At 37.0% G+C, this 21491-nt stretch overlaps 1 protein-coding gene across 5 annotated transcripts in view; it reads left to right on the top strand.

Moving 5' to 3' along the window:
• Window positions 1–21491, top strand: part of CSNK1G3 (casein kinase 1 gamma 3) — a 55222-nt gene that overhangs the window by 30920 nt on the left and 2811 nt on the right. For all 5 annotated transcript variants that reach the window (XM_054283233.1, XM_054283224.1, XM_054283241.1 and 2 more), the window contains 7 exons: window positions 5242–5327; window positions 5467–5551; window positions 7489–7637; window positions 8626–8721; window positions 9343–9438; window positions 16454–16560; window positions 16939–16962. In XM_054283233.1, coding sequence (XP_054139208.1) covers window positions 5242–5327; window positions 5467–5551; window positions 7489–7637; window positions 8626–8721; window positions 9343–9438; window positions 16454–16560; window positions 16939–16962 — 643 coding nt within the window. The remainder of the gene's footprint in view (window positions 1–5241; window positions 5328–5466; window positions 5552–7488; window positions 7638–8625; window positions 8722–9342; window positions 9439–16453; window positions 16561–16938; window positions 16963–21491) is intronic.

Genomic DNA, 21491 nt, shown 5'->3' with positions numbered 1-21491 from the left:
AGGAGTTTCTCCTGAATATTTAATCTAAACTTACTGTCTTTCAGTATGAAACTGCTAGTCCTTGTCGTGTCAGTACATGTCCTTGTAAAAAGCTCCTGAATAGCTTTCTTGCAGGCTCCTTTTTGGTACTGGAAGGAGCTGTAATATCTTCCTGAAGCCTTTTTTTCTCCAGGCTGAACAGCAGCAGCTCTCAGACTGCCTTCATGGGAGGGACACTGAACATATTCGGACTTGCTTGGTCAGGTCCGTGTCCTTGGTATCTTGGGACCCCAGAGCTGGATGCTGCGCTGCAGGTGGGGTCTCACCAGTGCAGATGTGCAGAATCCCCTCCCTCACTACTGGCTACACTGTTCTGGATGCAGCCCAGGACGTGTTTGGCTTTCTAGGCTGTGAGTGTACATTGTGGGATCATGTCCCACCTCTTATCCACCAGCATGTGGAAATCCTTCTCAGGGCTGCTCTCCATTCTCTGTCCAGCCTGTATTTGTGCTTGGATTGCCCTAACTTAGGTGCAGGTCTTTGGACTTCTCGTCATGTTCACACAGGCCCACCTCCCAGGCCTGTCCAAGTCCCTCTGTGGCATCCCTTCCCTCAAGGGGAAGGTGCTGTTGACAGCACCACATGGCCAGATGTTCTTGGCAGACTTGCTGAGGGTGCTCTTGATCCCGCTGTCCATGCCACCAGCTAAGGTGTTACCCCACAGTAGTCCCAGTACATCCCCTAAGGAACTAGTATCCACTTGGATAGGGAGTTCTTGACTATGATTTACAGTATGACCACTCAGCTAATTTCTTACCCTTTTGTTTTGTCTGTCAAATCAGTGTCTCTCCAGTTCAGAGACAAGGATATTCTGTGTTACAGTGTCAGATGCTTAGCATATATCCAGGTAGATAATGTTGGTTGCTCTTCCATGCACCAACATGTAGTTGTGTTGAAGACCTCCAAACTTGTCAGGCATGATTTGCCCCTGCTGAAGCCATGTTGACCATCATCAGTCACCTCCTTATTTTCCATGTCCCTCAGTACAGTTACCACAAGGATCTACAGTGTGATCTTGCTGGGCCCTTGGTGAGACTAACAGGCCTATAGTTCCTCATGCCTTCCTTTTCTTCCATTTGTAATAATGGGGGTTATCTTTCTCCTCTTGAAGTCTGTGGAATCTTTACTGGGCTGTAATGACTTCTCAGATGTCGTGGATGTAATGGCTGTTGTCTTTGCCTGAGACTCCCTAAAGACTCATAGATGCATCTCAGCAGGTCCCATGGACTTGTGCACCTTCAAGTTCCTTAGATGGGCTCCAACTTGATCTACAGTGTTCTTCATTCTGCCAGTCCCTGCCCTTTTCTTCTTGTGACATGAGTAATGTGACTGGAATACATACCAGGGAAGATGGAGGCAAAAAAATAATTTAATGTTCCCCAGGATCCAATCTAAACTTTCCTGTGGCGCAATGTAATTTTTTTTGCCTCAGCTTTCTCCATATCCCAGGTCTCCTATTTCCTTCTGAAGAGATCATGCATTTTTCCTAGTTTTCCTTTTGTCACCATCTTACTTCTAGAATCTCTTCTTTTGCCCTTGACATTCCTGGCCACATTTAATCCTATCAGGGCTTTAGCTTTCTTAAGCTGATCTCTGGCTGCTCAGACAATTTCTCTGTATACCTCCTAGACTACCTGTCCTTGCTTCCCCTGTTTATATGCTTCCTTTTTTTACTTTGGATTCATCCAGGAGCTCACTGCTTACCCACACAGGCCTTCTGATGGTTTTTGCTTGACTTTGTTGGAAGGCATTGCTCCTGGGCTTGGAGGAATTCATGCTTCAATACTATTGACCAGGTTTCTTAGGACCCTGCTTCCCTGCCGAGCTTTATCTCATGGTACTCTGCCAAGCAGATCCCTGAAGAGGCCAAGATGCATCTGCTGAAATTCATGATACTGCGTTTGCTTTGCTCCCTTCTCACTACCTTTAGGATCTCAAACTCTAGCATTTCATGACCACTGTAGCCAAGGCTGCCCTTCAGCTTCTCCTTCCCCACCAGCCTCTCCTTGTTGGTGAGAACAAGCTCCAGCATGGCACATCCACCTTTTTATGTTCTCTGTCACTTGGAGAAGGAAGCGATCATCAAGGATACCTTACTGGATTGCTGATGCCTTGCTGTCTTGTCACTCCAGGAGATATCGGAGTGATTGAGGTTCCTCTGTGAGGACCAGCATTTGTGAACATAAGGTGGTTCCTGTATATTGGCATACAACTGTTACGAATGAGTGTTTGAGATCACTTAAAAAATCATCAGCAAGGGTGTCCTGATTTAATGTTAAGCAATGACAAAGTTCTTTGCAAGATTCACTCTGATACTTACTAGTCAGTTACACCAAGGAAAAAGAGAAAATCCAAACCACTATTAAAATCCAGAAATGAACTGTCTAGGGCTGTGTGTGTTTAGATGCATGTGACAAGTGACAAAAGGACAGTGAGGGCAGGTATAAAAAAGAATGCAGCCTAAAAGTTTAACAGCACTCAAAAGTATTTAACCTTAACTTATACCTTTACTTAAACCTTAAACTTAACAATTCAACATAGGAATTAACACTCAACAACATTTAACCTATCTTATAACCTGACCTTACTTTCAGGCCTAACTTTGATATCCAAGATACCTGAACATCTGAGAGAGCAGCATTTCTCCCAGAGTTTGCCGTAGCATATATATATGTTTATGCACGCAGCCAGTCAGTGCAAAGTGCCTGTCAAAAAATTCCCCTCTAAGGCAGTGAAATACTCACTCTGCGTGCTTTTGTATCTCTTCATTGTGCAAAGATTTGAGCCTTGAGGAGCAAGGTGTTGGCCTATAATTCATTTTTGTTCAGCAGTCATCTGAATACAGCAAACTTGGGAGTTAGTGGGTTCTGAGAGGCCCAGCTCAGAGAGAGGTTGCTGGTCTCAGCTGCTGTGGTCCAGAAGAATTCAAAGATTCTCATTTTAGACCACTGTTTTATAGGGTCACAAGAGAGTGGCCTTTAGTCATAATTATGTTTCATCCTGGCCACAGTGTGAGTTGGCACACAGTTGAAAGTGTGAGAACAGGGATGTTATGCTATGCAAGCAAAAAAAATAGTTTCCAAGACTTTTCATAAAGAAAACAGGAGCTTGTTGGACAGCAGGGACTCCTGGGAACAAAGGGTTTCTGATATACTCAAGAGAAGCTGAGCCCAGGTGCTGTTTGTCAAACTAGACTGAAGGAGCCTTTTTTCAGATAACACTGGCCTAGAAGGGGTGAGGGAGCGATGCACCACCACAAGGACTCAGCTGCTCAGTCTTCCTGGCTGGAGTGCCTGTGGCCACCTAACCCTGCCCTCCTGTTAATTGTTCCCCAATAGCTCTCAGTCAGCTCCTCATCCATCCCCAGACAAAACTCCATGCACTCAGCTGGCTGTTGCCATGGAGGGTAACATTACCTCCTGGTCTCCCTTGCCTCTCCTTCCTAAAGAACCTGAATTGTTCCATTCCAACAATTTTTTTATGTTCTGTGATATGTAGTATATTTTTAAATTTATGCAGTGTGATATACAGAGTGCTGAAGGTCCTCAAATTCTGTGTTTACAGAGACAGTGGCATATAGAATACAGTTATAGACTCAACTCTCAAAATAGTGGTAATAAGACAATTTTTTAGGGTGATATTTTTAGTGTGCAGAGAATTTCCTGAGTTGCTTGAGTGGTCTTACAGCTGACCCTTGTAAAAAATGTTTTCAGTAAAGAGGGAGGCTGTCAGGTTCACATTATCTTATAAGTTATTTTTGAATATGTCTCTGTTGACCTGTAACTTTATCTGTTAGTGCGTATGAGTAAGGAAGGATGTTGTCCTTGAATAAAAAGTGTATTTTAGGATCCATCATATATGAAATTGTCATAACAAACGCGTAGCTGCTAGAAAGGCTCTAAATGTGTAATCAAAACTTGGTCAAAATCACCCAAACCCACTCTTTAAAGGTGTATAGGAAATACATAGTTACTGGGCATCCTGTAGTCAATAATCTTTTGTTTCAGAAGAGACATTTGATCAAGGATTTCTAGTAGTTGTGTGCCAAGTTGGGAGTGTGCATATGGAATAGAAGGTATTTTGTCTATGTGAAGAATAACGTGGCTTTATTCAGAGAGCTATTTGAAGGATATACAAATAGTCTGCAACCCTTACTAGCACGTCGTTGGTGCCCTACCTTTCAATAAGATAATTTCTTTTAGGGGTAGAATTACTCTGCTTCTTCTCCAGTTCACTTCATTTTCAGGAGGGCAAAGTGAGATTACAGGGACTGTAGATTCTGACTGGGAGGTTAATGAAGACAAAGATCTGCATCTGTAAAACTTCTGCAAATTTCTGTGTTTGCTGGATATGTAAATTGGTAATTATTTTGGGATTTCCCTAAATTCAGAAGAACAGTTTATTAAAGTGTTGTCGAAGTTATTTGGCTACAGAAAGCATAATCACATGGAGTCATAACTTACTGTAATCTAGCCATCTGTAATGCTCTCTGGGGAACTACCCATGTCCTTGATTGTATTGGTCTTTTTGTGATAGTGCTTAATTATTGCAGAGGTTAGTTATCATACAATGAATACTTGAAACTCTTCTGGGCATGAAGCAAGTCTGCTCTTAATATGAATAGAAAGGCCAAATGAAGCCAATTTCTTTAAACAAGTACTTATCCTCAAACAAAACTAGGAAAATGTAATTCTTACCTTTAGTACATGTACTCTCTTGTCAGAGCTATTATAGGTTCTAGATTAAGAATCAGTTTTGCAGAGGCCAGACTCCTTTGTAATCTAAACCATCCCCAAATAATTCTACAGTTGATCAATTTTAATTAACTTCTTACTGCAAGAACAATGAACATTTGGTCCTAACATTTCATTAAATCCTAAAGTTTACTAAATCATGAAGTTTTTCCAGTAGCTCAAGAAAAAATATCCTTCTGCATTTTTGAGAATGATTTTTTTCAGCCAGATAAGTTGCTAAAAGTGCTGTTGAGATGAATATACCTGCAGTGTGCATCTGCTTTTTTTCTGAGTTTAGCTGTGTTCTTAAGGCAGTCTGTAGTACATAAGAATGCCCCCACATGCTCAGTTTGGTTTCAAGTACTTTATACCTAAAAATTATTTTTATATAATTTGGAAGCTAGTCTTCTAAATATAATGTAAAATTACACAGATGGTAGTTTCTAATAATATTTGCGTTTTGTTTCAGAGCAAAGTAGAAGAGATGATTTGGAAGCATTGGGTCATATGTTTATGTATTTTCTCAGAGGAAGTCTTCCCTGGCAAGGTTTAAAGGTAGTGGGTTTTGATATCTGCCTCTCTCCTGTTTTCAGATCATCAGCTTTTATTGACATGTTTGGAATATTTTGTCAATTTTTATTGACATGTCTGCAAGCTGTATAACTTCAGAAGCTTGTTTGTTCTTCTGTCATAGGCAGATACATTAAAGGAACGTTACCAGAAAATTGGAGACACTAAACGAGCAACTCCTATAGAAGTATTGTGTGAAAACTTCCCAGGTAATGTCTGCTGTTAATAAAAATGTTGTGTCTTGATTTATAAAATGAAGCTGGCATAGGTAATTGCTGGGGTTTAAAATTACAGTACATGTAATAGATCACAGTATCTTAGAATGGGTCAGGTTGGAAGGGACCACAGCAGGTCATGGGGTCCAGTCTCCTGCTCAAGCAGAGCCATCCCAGGGCATGTGGCACAGGATTGTGTCCAGGTAGTTCTTGAATATCTACAGTGAAGGAGATTGCAGAACCTCTCTGGGTAACCAGTTCCAGTGCTCAGTCACCTGCACAGTAAAGGAGCTCTTCCTCAAGTTTGGGTGGCACTTCTGTGCCTCAGTGTCTGCCCATTGCCTCTCCTGCTCTTACTGGGCACCGCTGAGCAGAGCCTGGATTCATCCAATATATTGACAACCACCGGTTAGATATTTATATGTATTAATCAGGTCCCCTCTCAGTTGTTTCTTTTCAAGGCTGAACAGGCCCAGCTCCCTCAACCTTTCCTCATATAAAAGATGCTGCAGTCCCTTCATCAACTTAGTAGCCCTTTGCTGGACCCAGTCCTGGAGCTCCACGTCTCTCTTGTACTGAGGGACTCAGAACTGGACATAGCCACTGAGTAGAGGGAAAAGATCACCTCCCTTGACCTGCTCTTCATAATGCACCCCTGGATTCCATCAGCCTTCTTGGCCCCCAGGGTACACAGCTGGCTCTGGAGAGCTTGTTGTCCACCAGGACTCCCAGGTCCTTCTCCTCAGAGCTGCTTCCCAGCAGGTCAGCCTCCAGCCTGTGCTGCTGCACAGAATTATTATTCCCCAGCTGCAGGACCTTGCATTTGCCTTGGCTGAATTTCAGAAGGTTCCTCTGTGCCCATCTCTCCAGGCTGCTGAGGTCCCTCTGAAGGGCTGCACAGGCCTCTGGGCTATCGGCCACTGCTCCCAGCTTTGTGTTGTCAGTGAAATTGCTCAGGAGGCCTCTGCCCCTTTGTCTGAATCATTGATGGATAAGTTAAACAATACTGGGCCCAGACAGAAGAATTATCCTTTGAAGCAGCAGTAAGCTAATGCTGTTGTTCTTCAAATATAGATTCTTGTAAAGGAAACATTAAAAAAATACTTTATGTGTACTTACACTGATCAACTAGTCTGCACTTGTATCTTCACACTGAAAATTTTGCAAGCCTTTTCACCTGAAATCTGCTCTATATTAAAAACAAGGTGTGTTAGAAACAGCCTGAACTAATATTTAAAATAACTTAGAAGTTTCAGGTGTCACTTCTAGGTCTCTAGAACTACAAGGAGAATCAATGAGGTGTTGGAAAATTGGACAGAAGGAAATAGGATGTTTTTTAAAAGTTGTAATAAAGTGCTTGGAACAGGGGACATGTATGGCATGGACATGATTTTTCCAAAATATAAATGAATGCCTTGAAAGGTAATCAAAATATCATTGATAGGCAAAGTGGACTTGCTGAGAGTAGCTCATTACTAATGAAAGGAAATTCTGTCCAGAGTAGGTCTTGGGGACACAAAACTGATGCTTTATGTGGCATACCCCTTTCTTTACCTATTCTTAGTCTTGTCTCTGTAAAATTGGTTGGAAAGAAAGAAGAAAGCAGAGGCATTTCTCTCCACACAGTTTTGCACATAGTGCATTAGAATTATAACATTGAATAGAAGATCTCAACAGGTAGCATGAAGGAAAAATTAGTGGGGTGTTACTTGCTAGGATATGTGTGGAATATGGTAGTATATCTCAGAATATGGTGGCATTTCAAAGAACATCATTAAGTAACTTTTCTTTCTGGTAATTCATGGTGAACAACTGTTCAGGTTTTATGGTGAGAAGTACAAGTTGCTTTAAAATTAAATAAGGTGGTGGGGATTTTTTTGAGATCCGTTAAAACAGATAATGGCATATGTATATATTTCTTATTTATCTAGAGGAAATGGCTACTTACCTACGTTATGTAAGAAGGTTAGATTTTTTTGAAAAGCCAGACTACGACTACTTAAGAAAGCTCTTCACAGACTTACTTGATCGGAAAGGTTATATGTTTGATTATGAATACGACTGGATTGGCAAGCAGTTGGTGAGTACAGTTCAGCTGTCAGTAATAAAATGGGGTTTTTTGTGATCAGTTTTGAGTTTCATTAAGGCATGTGCTTCTCAAGGCTGCTAGTACAGCTTAGAGCAGCTGCTATTGTAAGCCCATCTGCAGATGCATGTTCTAACATTATCTTTTGGCTGAAGTGCTTCATATTAATTCTCTTTCCAAATGTGCTGTTATTATCAAAGTACACCTCTGCTCAATCCAAAATGAGGTGGTAGAAATTTGGATTTTTTTTTGAAGGAACTTAAAATTTTGCAAGTAATTGTCATTATTGCATGAAGTTTTTTTTTTGCTCCCAGTATTTTTAAAATAAAGAGCTATACATCCGCATATGAAGTATACTCTAGATATTTATCAGTTCACTATGATAAAATATTGCATAGTTCATTGGATATTTCATTGTGGTGCCTCTAAGGTTTCAGGAAACACTCTGTTTGTATAATTTAGGAAATTGTAGTGGATGGGGTTTACTTCAGCTTCTCAAATTTTTTCATTTCTTTTTATTATTTCTATTATGTAGGGAAGAGAGGGCTAATATGTTTATATTTGACCAGTTTCAGATTATGCACTTCACCCTTCTCTGTGTGATTCTGAAAGAAAGGTAGCATTTGTTTTATTGCAAAATGTATTTTTCAGTGTTTAGCATTAAAAGTTGCTTTAAGGTTTTGATAGGTTTCATCAGAATGTCAAAACTGCTAACTGTAGAAAGTATCAGCCTAAAGTCTTTCAGAAAATTAATGTATAATACGTAGAATTGCTACTTCAATACATTCTGTAAGTAATAGTTTGCTTTATTTCCCGTTGTTATTAGTAAATATGTAGTGAAGCTTCTGCTTTAATCTGATAATTTTGTGTTATTTGAAGCTGTCAGATTTAAATATTATTTTCTATTATAAACCAGTAACTTTTGGTGAGACTTAGAAATTTATTTTTTTTACCAGTTGCTACATATTGTTTATATTTGTAGCCTACTCCAGTGGGTTCAATACATTCAGACCCTGCAATGTCTTCAAACAGAGAAGCATATCAACACAGAGACAGAATGCAACAATCCAAAAATCAGGTAAACTGCTCATTTAAGATTATCAGAATTACTATGTCTTTTGTCTAATGATTTGTGCTATGTTTTTATTAGAACTTGAAAATAAAAGTGACTCTAGGTGCTTTTTTGGTAAAGTCTACATATGTAGAGATACATAAATATCTCCTAAAAGCTTGCTTGTTTGAAGCTATGATATAGTGTAGTGAATCTGTAGTGAATTTTCTCTCAACTCACGCTTCCTTATTCGCTGTCTCTCCTCCATACACTCTTTCCACTCTTTCCATTCTGACATTTATGTATAACATTTTCACTTTTTTTTAAACCAGGCTAATGACTTAGGTGATAAGGTGACTTAGGTGTTAGGAATTCAGAGCTGTGTCAGTTTACCGAAGCAAAATTGGAGGGTTATTTTAATGTGCTTTTTCTTACTAAGAATTTTGAGGTTTAGCTGCTTCAGCTCTGTATGAAAATATTTATGAAGGCATGTGTAAGTATGTTGATAATGTTGAAGTGCATTCTGTATAGGGATTGAATGTGTAGCACTTCTGTACTTCTTAAAAATATGACAGTTAATGCATGAATTGTTTGTTTTAAATTTTTTTTCTTCTTTTGCATAAATCCTGATACATTCAAAAATGTTAGTCAACAGACCATAGGGCAGCTTGGGACTCACAGCAAACCAATCCACATCATTTGAGGGCTCACCTGGCATCTGACAGACATGGAGGCTCTGTACAGGTATTTTCTGCTTCTTTGCATGACCTAAATCAGTTGTTTTGTATTACATAATACTACTTTTCTGTAATGTATCAGATGATTCATGTTTTCATATTAAGTGTGCTTATCAGTAATGTTCAGAATGCTGCTATTATTTATTATTTCACAGTTCAGTTGCCAAACTGAAAACGGGTGCTGAAACAATGGAACTTTTTGTTGATGGAATATTTCTTGCATGTTTCTTAGTTAAAGTCAAAAATAAAACAGTTGAGTGTCTTTTTTACAGAATATATACTTAGCTCAGTGAAAACAACTGAAGTTTAGACTTTAAATGTGTTAATTGTATTAGCAACTGAAACCAAATATTCACTGAATTATGTTGTTCAAGCTGTGGTTTTTGTTCCTTAGGTAAACATCAAATTAAAATGCTACTTAGTGATGTTTTCTTAAACTTCACTCCATTATTCAAATAGTAATTTACTAGAAAAAGGTTCCCAGGGCAGCACCTCACACATCTCAGTGAAAAAATCTGTAGAAACCAGAAGTTTTTCCTATATTATTAGTTTATTTCATCTTCAAAGAGCTCTTTTCCTCGTTTGTTTTCAATTTTTAAAACTAATTTTTGAAATTTTTGATGTCTTATTCTTTGAATATATATAGGTGTGAAATAGTTGGAGTAATATGTGAGGAATTAATACCAGGAGATTCAAAATGCCAACTGTGAAGTCTACATGAGATTTTGAGCTTTGAGGCCAAAATGAAAATGGTTCAGCTTTGTGAAGTCTTATCTGGGCAGGGGTTGTGTGTGGAAATTGTTGCTGCATTTTTGATTATGACCATCTAAGTTACATACATTTCTTCTGAAGTTTTTGATTTGGAAAAAAGATTGTCATGGCCTGAAGAAAGAATGAAAAGCTCAGGATACAGAAAACAAGGCTGCAGTTCTGTCAGTGTAATAGCATTCTCTAAATTTTGTTGCTTTAGAAACAGCTGTCATGTGTAGTGTAACAAAATCTAGTAGGTGATACTTATTACAATGTGTAAATAAAAATTTAAAAGTTGTTCTTCCCATTAACAAATGTTTAGAAAAGCCTTCTTTTCCCATATTTTAGGTTAAAAAAATACACATTGAATTAGTTAGATTACAGTTAGTAGAACTTTCAAAGTGTCATCATATGATTCTGTTGGCAATTGTGGCACTTCAGAAGTCTTTTATTCTTTGTCAGGTAAAATGTAATGATCACAAGAAATTTTCTTCCATTGTAAAATAGGCTAAATACCCTTCAGGGATGGGGAGAACATTTTCCAGGAAATAACACAAATAATACTAACTAGTATTCCTTACTGTTAATATAGTGTTGTTTCAATCCTTTCTCCTCACAGGATACAGGCAGTCTGAATGAGTTCAGATCATTTAGATCTGTTGAGGCTAAGCAATTGCCACGTGAATGAGAGCACTGTGCAAAACTGCAGCCATATGTCTTTGAAGATCAAGTGTTGTGCAGCAGGATGTTTTCAGATTGGATTGCTTTTTTGTTGTGGAGTGGTCATGCTTCCTTATTAAGGGCACTTATAAAATCACATAGTATCTCCAGTTATGCTGTGACATAGCCCCTGGCTGTTATCAAATACATCTTTGTTGCAGGGATACTAACTGAATCGTGCTATTTGTTAAGTTGTTTCATTAGCTAGCTACTTTAGTAGGATTCTTAGTTGCTTCCAAGGAGACAAATACTAAAAGTCATACAGAAAATTGTTCAAAGGTGAAGTTGAGTCTGAGGTGTGAAATCAAAGTGCATTTTTTTCTGTGATGTTAATGAGCCATTGCTCATCTTTGAGATCAGTTTTATTAATTTTTCTGCAAGACATGAAGATCTGTCAGATTATTTCCAAGTGATAGTGGAATGTTTTTAGGTCAGTGCTGTTAGTCATCTGTAAAACTACTGCTGATGTCATTTCTTAGGCTCTTTTTTAGATGATTATTCAAATGTGCTAGTGATTCTTTTCTGTGACATATTAACATTGAGGGAACTGAGTGTTGGTGATGTATGTTTGTTAGCATACATTTGTGTGCTGTTAGTGATAAGTTGAAGTGGGAACCATTAAGGTTCAAACTGGTATTTCATTAACAGATATTGTTCTACTTTTTGTACTAATTTAATTTTTCCCAGACCCTAGGCTTGTGGTCAAAACATCCTAAAGTGCTTAGACATGTCTAATTTTACTTTTTAGATTCAGTTAAAGTTCAAATAGTACTAGGAAATGGAGTTGTAAAGGGAAGACATCCCTTCTTCCACTTACCTCAGTTAATTTTTCTAGTTCATGCAGACTTATTAATGATCAAGTCACCCCTCCCAGCAATTTGTTCAACAGCTTTTGTGCCTTTGTTCTCGTAAGTTTGTCTCACTTCTCAAAATGTCAGTTGTACAACACTGAATTTTTTTTTTCTCTGCATGAGCTGCAATCTGCTTGCGCTCTCATAAAGACTGTATTAATCTGTTCCATTGCAATTTTTTCCATTACTTACTAACTGGTCTTCTTTCTCTTTTCTTTTTCTTTTTTCCCATTGGGAAATTCTTTAAAAGGAGGTTAGATGGAAAGATTGGGTTAAAGAGTTCTCAGTAAAGTACTTAAGAAGTGCTTGAAAGACTTTTGTATTTGATGTAAGTAGTTTTCAGTTGCCTGATTCCTCTCCTTCAAGAAGTCAAGATAGTAAAGTGTTAGATGAAACAAATCAATCTTGCTGAGCTTTTGTGACCTAAAAAGGTATTGTGGTAACTTTTATTCTTTTGTATTTCCTGACAACTTTTTGAAGGTAAAACAAAGAATTGTGTAGTATCACTAATGAATTCCTTAGAGATGTAGACTGGCTTTATTTTTTGAGTGGAGAATTCATTTACTGAGATTCTTAATGGGATTAAGGGTTTTTTTTCTATGTCTATTCCAAATTTTTGCAATTCCTTGGTGTGACTACAGTAATGAAATTCAGCAAAATTTGTTTTTTATGGCAGACTTTCTAACTGATTTTTGAACATAGCAAGTAAAAAATCAGTTAGTGTACTAATCCAGAACAAAGTATAGAGACTGAAGATTTAATGTCACCATTTAGGGATTTGGTATTTTGGTTTAACTGTGTCTTGGCCTTTGTCAAGCTTCCAGAGGACCATGTATCTAAGAAATCAAGTCTATTTCACAGTGAATGTGTCATTAATAGGTAGTGGGTGGAATTTTTGTTTCTCTACCTCATGGCATAGAGAGTATCAAGAAATAACCAGTGATGCATATGCTTCTTTATATAGGTGCTCTTAAAACTTTTAAAGAACTGATTAAATTTGAAGGAACTAAATTTAAACCAGGATGGAGTTATAAAAATGCTTAAAGTAGTTTTAGGTTTTCAGTTTAGTGGTTATTCTCCCAATTGAAAATAGGTGAGTAGCTTAAGTTAATCTTGAATATTGTAAGACTTCTAAATTGAAGCTTTTAAAATATTTGTTTTTTGAAATGTAATTATATTACTATTTAGGGAAGAATATTTATGTACATTTTGTAACAGAATTTTTAGATGCAAAACCATGACTTAAATACCCTAATTTTTTCATTGTAGTTGTATTCAAGTCTCCTAAGAGATTAATAGTGCCTCTCATTTTTCATCAGGCTATTGATTTCATCAAAATCCATTCCAACTTGAGTCACAAGTAGAGAAATGAAATTCAAAGTTTCTCTTAAAGCAAATTTAGTTTCATGTTACTTCTCTCTCCTAAAGTTATAGCTGTTTATGTGAATCTACTGTGATGAATTTTCATTGTGCCTTACTTGCAGTACATTCTGGCTACAGAATTTGGTGTACCACTCCTTCAGTGCATACGATGTCCTCTGGGTGACTTATTCTTGCTCAATTCTGTTATGTTCCCATATCTTTCTGCCTCTGTTGTGCAGATTTTTGACATGATTCGCTCATAGTTGGAAAGAAAAAATGTAATAATTTGCCTTATTAAAGGCTTTTTTAGGTCATACTGCAGAGTACTTTACTGAGGTAATGTGAAATTAAATTCATACTCCTGGTAGCCTTACTGACAGTGGAATTGATGCAGTCCTGCCTATCTCTTGTACTCCTTTGTATGAGTCTTTGTTAGTTTCATTCTCTTTTATTAGTGAGGAGCTCCTAGAGCTGCTTTCAGCAGTAGTAGATTTGAGTAAAACTCAGGTCACTTGTGGTTCTGGAGAAGCATGAATGATCCTGATTTTTGGATTTATGCTATATACACTTTCAATGGGTGTAACTCTTTCCAGAAAGAACTTCATGTTCCTCCCATCTAAACTGTGTCATGCAACAGACACTTCATAGAATTTGTTTATGTATTTGGTGAATGTGTATGGCTGAGTTTGAAGTCCGTTTGAAAAATAAGCTTCAGTAAGCTTTGTTCTTTCTTACCACATAGTAGTGCATTGACCCCAGCAGAGGGTGATTTGCCTCCTATAAAGAGGAAGTCAGCTTAGATTAGTACAGCACACGCATAATACTTATAGTATTACTCATGCAGGAAGGACTTTTTTACGCCTACTATCATATTTTCCAATTCAAATGAAGATGTGTACATAGTTAAGTTTGATCTCTTTTTTCAAATGTGTTGTCCAAGAGGATAGATATTGAACAGGTGCTCCTGGCAAAGAAGTGTGAAGGAAAGTGTCATATGAATGCCCTACAGATGCTACAGTTGGCCTGTGTGTTTGATATCTGTGTAAAAGTCATACATTTTTTCATTTGTTTTTTAGGAAAAGAGAACAGGAGTTCTTGCAAATGCCTTTGCAGACTGTGACCCGTTCTTTACAACAGTCAGGAATGCTAAGTTATACTGTGTTTGCTTCCCGTCCAGAAAGGGCCATATACCTGTCTTGATGTTTCTTGATGTGCCCTACTTCTGTTTGGGTAAACTGAGGGTTTCTGTTTCTCATCAACCACTTTTACTCAATCTTGAGCATGGATCTGAGGTTCTTTTTAATCTTAGATTATGGAGCAGAAATCCTGCATTATAAGGGCTGCAGGCAAGGTTGACTACAATATTAATTGGGTGACATTGCTTTATATGGATTAGTGCAGGCTATAGTTGTGGTTAGTTATGTAGTTAGGCACAGGGAGCTCCATGTGAGCATGACCCCACCAGTAATCCCTTCCAGCCATAACCATTCTGTGCTTCCTTTGGAGCCAGACTCATTTGATGGTCAAGTTGAGTAAAGTTTTTTTTACCCTTACATTTTTATGACTGCACCTATCTTAATTAGCAAATACTTCTGATGCACTTTTCCACTCTGGGTATTTTACGAGAAACAATGAAATTACCTTCACAGTAAGATACCTAGTGAGGTGGTTGGGATAATACTATATCCCTGTTCTTAGTAAATATGTAATGATGACAACTCAGAATATTCTGTGACTCTGTAAAACCCAATAACTAGTAACCCAGGATATTTGGTCAGGATGCCTGCCTCACCATCTTAAGGTTTGTTAAAGTAAAATTCCTATTTATTTCTGCCACTGAATGTGAAGTGCTTCTGTCATGCCCAGTGATACAAAACTAAGCTTAAGACACCTAGTTGAAACTCCAGTGACTTACTTATCATTGCAGGAATAAAGTCCAGTCTCCCATGATTCCTTCAGTTATATTGACTAAAATTTAGGTAGTTAGATTCCTGCGATCTTGCGTATCATTAATTTTGTTGTGAACCTGCAGGATTTTTTTTAGCAGTGGTTCCTATTTTATTGAAATTTGAAAAAGAAGAAAACTTGACCTGATGTCGGCAAAGGGCATGGAAAATGCCTTGAGTGCAGCAAACTTCTGAGATGCAGTGCTTAGTTACAATAGGAACCACAAAACAAACCTCAATAGGCTATGCTCTTAGCTCTGGTTATAAATAGATGAGACATAACTGCTATAACAAGAGGAGAGCTTGGAAGAGTGAGGGAAATAATATTATGGTAGTGATTTTCTTTCTCTCTCATCTGCCTTAATCTCTGACTATCAGCCAGCAGCTGGTTATAATCTTATATTACAGACTACTCTTAGTGGCTCTAGAGCTGATTAATTGTTTACAGATGTTTTCTGCAAACTTTTATATTATTTGTCCAGAATTACATTTTTGTGCTTGCTAGCTTGCCGAGCAGTTGCTGCTATTTAATATCTGGTAGACCTTTCCATGGTGTCAAGTCAACACTTTAGTGGGTCAATTAGCACTGTCAACAGCTCTGATCAGGTAGGCACTTGTCTACGTCAGTTAACCATCTTCCTTTTTGTATTCTGTGGGGTTGATAATGGAGAGGCCTCTGGAATGTCTCCATTTGTCGTGCAGGAAAGCTGACAGGAACTGAGGGAGGGAATATCGGGTTCCACTTGGTTTAAAGTCCCAACAAATATTCCTAGAGAACCACAGCTTTCACGGTGACTTGAACAATTTACATAGAAATTTCATGGTAAACTAATAGGAATGAAGATTAATCTAATTTTTATAAATTTTTTGGCAGTAGATATTTTCATGTCCTAAAAATCAGACATCATATACTCTTATGTCTAGAAGACAGCCTTAGTTTTTCCCTATTTGGGTGAGTGTCCTTTGAGATACAACTGAAGCAGACCTTCATATTCAGTGTGAATATAAAGAGCTAAACCAAGTAACATAAATACACCAAAGGAACAGAGATAGGGTAGCCCGACTGAATTGATATTGGAAAAGTGCTTAGTGCCTTCCCTTAAGGCTCTGAAGAGATGTGGGGGAGATTAGTAAATGACATCCACAGAGTTGCTTTGCTTCATCCATTCACTGTGAGTTCATTGTAGAGGTTAGTTCCATTAATAGATATGAAAGGAGAATTACAAGAGCACAGGGTTGCCAGAATTAAACCTGGACAAAATACTGTTACTGGAATAAAAATAACTATAGAAATAATAAAAAGTACTGTTTTTTTAAGATGTATTGGAACCTTAGGAATTAACAAATGTATGTCTGGCACTAGTATATTTTCAGGTCTTTCTTCTGATTTCAGGTAGTAAGCTCAACAAATGGAGAGCTGAACACGGATGACCCAACTGCAGGCCGTTCAAATGCACCCATCACAGCTCCTGCAGAAGCAGAAGTAATGGATGAAACAAAGTATGTCCTTCTTTTTATCTTCTTTGTATCTTTTGTGCTCAGCTGCTTCAATATTTTTGTATATAGTTTTTCAGAAAATACTGTCTGAACTGAATAGCTGTTGGTGAGGAGCAAAACTACAGTGCTATACTTAATTTTGTCTTTAAGTTTCTAATTAGTAGAGTTCCTATAGCTCGTGCTTTTTAAGCCTAAGCCTTGAATGACATGTCTTGCTCTGCTGGCTAGAGAAGTGCATGCATTTTTGATGTTTCAACTCATTTTGAAATATTTATTTTAAGATAGTGTTGTGACTACCAAAAGCCATGCATAGAACATGTAAAATTCTTCCTCTATATTGTGTTCTGATTCTCTTTTTTCCTTTGCTCTCTTTCTGTATAGCTGCCAGAAAGTGTTGAACATGTGGTGAGTTATACAGCACAGGCAGGCAGAAATAGCCCCAGGAGCTTTGTTCTTTTTATTTTGTTTAAAACTAACTTCAGAAAACTTTAAAATATCTATTTAGAAATGACAAAATACATTTTAATTTTGTGAAACAATTAACTGTTTTTACAAAACGCCACCTTCAGGAGCTGTTCTGCCTGCTTCAAAGCCTGCTTGCTTTTAAGTTGTGTAGTTTGTGATGTACTTTACATCAACCTTTTTAACAGCTACTAGAATATTTTTTCTTATTTTCTATTCTGTTTGAAAGGGGAAAGCATTCTTTTCAAATATTGTAGAATTCAGCTAGTGTATTAACATCTGGAAAATAATTCGCATGAATAAGTAATAATTGCTAGCAGATGTTTGAACTTTTCCAATTATCTCTGTAAACAAACTATTTACCAAAGTATTAGTCTGTGACAACTTTCTAACTAATCACTAAAACATAACTTCAGAGTTCCTTAATTCTTAATTATGTCCAGTGCAATGGAAGGGAAAAGTATTAAGATCTGTTACCATGGGATGGACAACTAATATTTATGTATTTGAGTAGTAAACTTAGACTTAGAAAATAGTACAGAACAATATTCTTGGTAGCTAAAGGTGATATGAATTCCAGCATGTTTCATTTTATAGTGGTGCTTGAAATAGGATTTTACAAGGGTATGGATTTAGTTTATCATAAAATAAAAGCACATAGGTATGAAGGATACATCAGTATCTGCATTATTGCTCTACTGCATTAGCAGCAGAGCAATTCACTAGCAGCAGTTTTTCTAGGACCCATTTTCCGGATTTTAGATAAAAGGGAAATTTCTCAAAGTGAAATTTTTTTTGAAGCAATTGTTCCACAAATTCTGGTTCTGGTAGGTAAGCTTTATTTGCAAGTGTAATTCATAATTTTGAATGGCAGTGTCTGTAGGGCCACATTTTTGCACTGGCTTTCTCAGTGAACACTGAGGAGAACTACATTCTTTGCTGCCATCTTTGTGGAGTATGGTATTATTTTACTTTCAAAAATATATCTGTTCTTTTATATATATATATATATACACACACATATATATATGAAACAAAAAAAATCCAAAGGGGCAAGGATATTGATAGGTTGCCCATAGCTAAATTCCCTATCCCCTCTCTTCAAATAAGCACAGTGATAATCTTCCTTATGCTCAGCTCATGTGCACACAGAAAAAGATTAAATTTCTTGTACTTTGAGTAGTGATTAGCACAATTAAACCCATTTTTAGTTCCCTATTTTAATTAGATATCTGCGGAAAGTTAAGAGAATTCTCAGGAGCCAAGATGCTCAGCTGCTTGAGAAGTATAGGAGTTCACTTTTTCTGATATGAATACATAATGGACAAATATTCTATCCCTGACCTTTTTGGCCTGCTCTTAATTAGTTTGTTTACAGACAAAATGACTAGTCTCATTGTCCTGCTCTTTAGATTGATTTTCTTGTTTTTGAGTATGTAACACTCAAATTAATGTTCCAGCACTGTCTGTTTAAAGTCAAGTTTCCTGAGTGACTAGAGGTTTTTCTGGGGGTAGTTTTCTATATTTTGAAATTCTTTTATATTTTAACAGTTAATTAACATACATGCACGCCCACTCACCCTCACCTCCTCTTCAGCTTTAGTATCAAACATCAATGCACAGGTAAACATATTTTTTCAGAAAGAGCACTTAGAAGATTTTAATTTTACATTTTAACACCGTAATTACAAGCCTAATATCAAAAAGGGCTGTGACACATTCAAACATTTGTTTATAGATTTTACACTCTGGAACAAGTTAAGGGAATGGGATTACTAGTATCCTTCATGTCTGTGACATGGATATTTTTTCTTCTAAGGAGACACTGGATGGCAAGGATGTGTCTAACTTTGTGCCTTTTTCATAATCTTTTTTCCTCCTGAAAGTATGAACAAAGCTAACCTCTCTTGCTCATATCTTCTGTTTGTAATGTTTCCTTATACTCTGAAAAGACAAACTTGAATCTCATTTAGAAATGCTTCATTCTTTGTTTTAGATGTTTCCTTAGTTTTAGAAACTTAGCATGACTATATCTTCTTTTAAAAGGGGTGCCCCTCATGAGGGACATGAGGGTTTGTCCCCATTATGTAGGATTTTAACTGTGAACATAAGTGTAATTTAGGTGAATATTTGAGTTTCTGCTACCATTTCAGGTGAAATCCTGTACTTCAGAAAGGATAAGTTTGGGGTTTTTTAATTCTGTAAAGATTTTATTGTTTTGGGACATTTAACCAAGGTTTAACCAAACATTACATTGTTCAGTAATTATTTATCTACTCTCATGCAGTATATATTCTAAATCTTATGCCGTGTCATTTTCATGGTGGGTGTGCAGCTAGCATGACTTAGCAGTGGGTGCTGTGTTTTGGGAATTCTGGTGGGTTTGGTTTTTTTGTTTGTGAGTGTTGGGGGTGGAGGGGGTTGTTGGTTCTTTTTGTTGGTTTGGGTTTTCAGAAAAGTTGCTTTCTGTCCTCTTTCAGTTGTTACTTAATGAAGTTGTAAAGCAGGGTGAAAACTAACCTGATCACTGTGCTGCCCTGACACTTGGGGATCTGCAGATCTATCTGTAGTCTTCTACAGATGCTCTTTCATTTATCACTGAGTAATTAACCTGTCTTTCCTCTTTGCTGGCCACAGAACAGTTGCTTCTGTGAAACATGTGTGATTTGGATAACCAAAAGGCTCTTCTGTGGGAAGGCAGAGAATGGCAAAAAGGAAGTGATTATATGATCTGTCCTTTTTGCATCTTGCATCTTTTTTGCCACTTTTAACACTTGTTTCTAATGCTACAGTAAAGTGCCTGCCACGTGCTTGATGGCAAATATAAAAACATAGCTGTCTAAACACAAATGACAAATTAAGTTGCTTTAGAATTTTGGCCTAAGGTACTGTTCAACTGGAAGGAAGGGTATTTAACAGGGAAAAGATATGATAATGACCTAGGAAGGACAAAAACTGTTCAAAACTATAATGTTGAGATTGCTACCTCAGTTAATACCTCAAAAGACACTTTAGATTGTACAGGAAAAGTGCAGTATTCTTTGCATTTTACAGATTGTTGTTATACTGCTGACTCTAGAAATGTTAAATAAACTCCAGATGAAGGTTAGCAGTCATTAAATACTTTATTTTTAAAAAATACTTTCCTAGAAGTAGAAATTTTTAAAAATTACCTCTTCCGTATTTTCATGCATATTGAATAGTGTAATAAATTTGTGGTTTAATAGTCCTTAATAAAGCACCTATAGCTTTAAATATAGCTCTGAGCAATGTAGTATCTGTATTATGTAGAAGCGACAATAACACCCTCTAGTGACAGTATGCTGAAGAACAAGCCTGCATTTCTGTTACGAATTATACTCATGGAGAGATTATGCATTATGAATCTCTGACTCAGGGTTATGTTTCTTTCAGAAATTTTATTGTCAGGCAATAGAGTCTGTTCTACCATAATCCCATTTAAAGGTGCATATACTTTAAAATTGCATTTATTTGGCTTCGGAAGCCAATTTGAAGTCTAGCACTTCTAGATTTAAAAATCACAGTGTTTAAGTGTACTTCAGTTTCTATTTCCAAAACAGTCCTATGGTTTACAATTCATCATGGAATTTGCATTCCTTTAGTCCTTTTTAGATGTGTTATATATTATTAATTTATTTATTTTTCCACACCAAATAAAAGTTTTCAGCATTTAATGATTTCTCCTTGAATTGAAATTTAGTTGAATAGTTTCTATAGTTTAACAAAACCAAACAAAAGAACTGTTAATAGAAGTTACACTCATTATAGTAGTATTATGCAAACTCCAGAAGACCAGAAGACTAAAAAAGCTGTGCTTTATGTTGCTTAAAAATAGAACTTTTGATTTTACCATTGCATGGTGCCCTTTTTCTCTGGTTGACAGAGAAGTAGGAGAAGGAATAAAAGACCGTATGAGATTTGCAGCAAAGATGAGTTAAAATTTTCTAATAAGAAAAGCAAGAAGACCTAAAGTGTCCTTGAATTCCAGAGAGGATCCAAGTAGTCCTAAATGTTTAAGAAGTATGATCTACTTGGGTTGTGATCCATATAAATAAAGTTTATTTAAAAATAGAGTGAAGAGTTAAAATTCTAGATAGCTGTTCTAGAATATAAATTCCATCTTCCTACACGGTTACTTATGTAACCTGTATATTCTAATGCTATAAATCAAAACAGAATTTTTCTTTGGGCTTTCCCTAAGGCATGCTAATCTTGAGCAAGTATAAAAGTGATTTACCATCACAGATGAGGGTAGGGTTTCCTCATCTACAAGATCATAGGATAATTCATATTGAAATGAGGAGAGCTGCTTCGCTTTGATACATGGCATACATAAAATTCTTGGGGTGAAAAAGAAATTAAACTAAATTGGGATTCATAGATCTACAAGTGGATTCAAAGCTTAAGTGATAATGAATGTTAGTGGTTATAGGCAGATGCTAAAAAAAGGG

The sequence above is a fragment of the Melozone crissalis genome, unplaced genomic scaffold (genome assembly GCF_028551555.1).
Source record: "Melozone crissalis strain CALT ecotype California unplaced genomic scaffold, PUWL_Pcris_2 ptg000005l_1, whole genome shotgun sequence".
NCBI classification, from domain to species: Eukaryota; Metazoa; Chordata; class Aves; order Passeriformes; family Passerellidae; genus Melozone; species Melozone crissalis.
The sequence above is the reverse complement of the archived record's forward strand: the minus strand, read 5'-3'. Positions and strand labels throughout refer to the sequence as shown.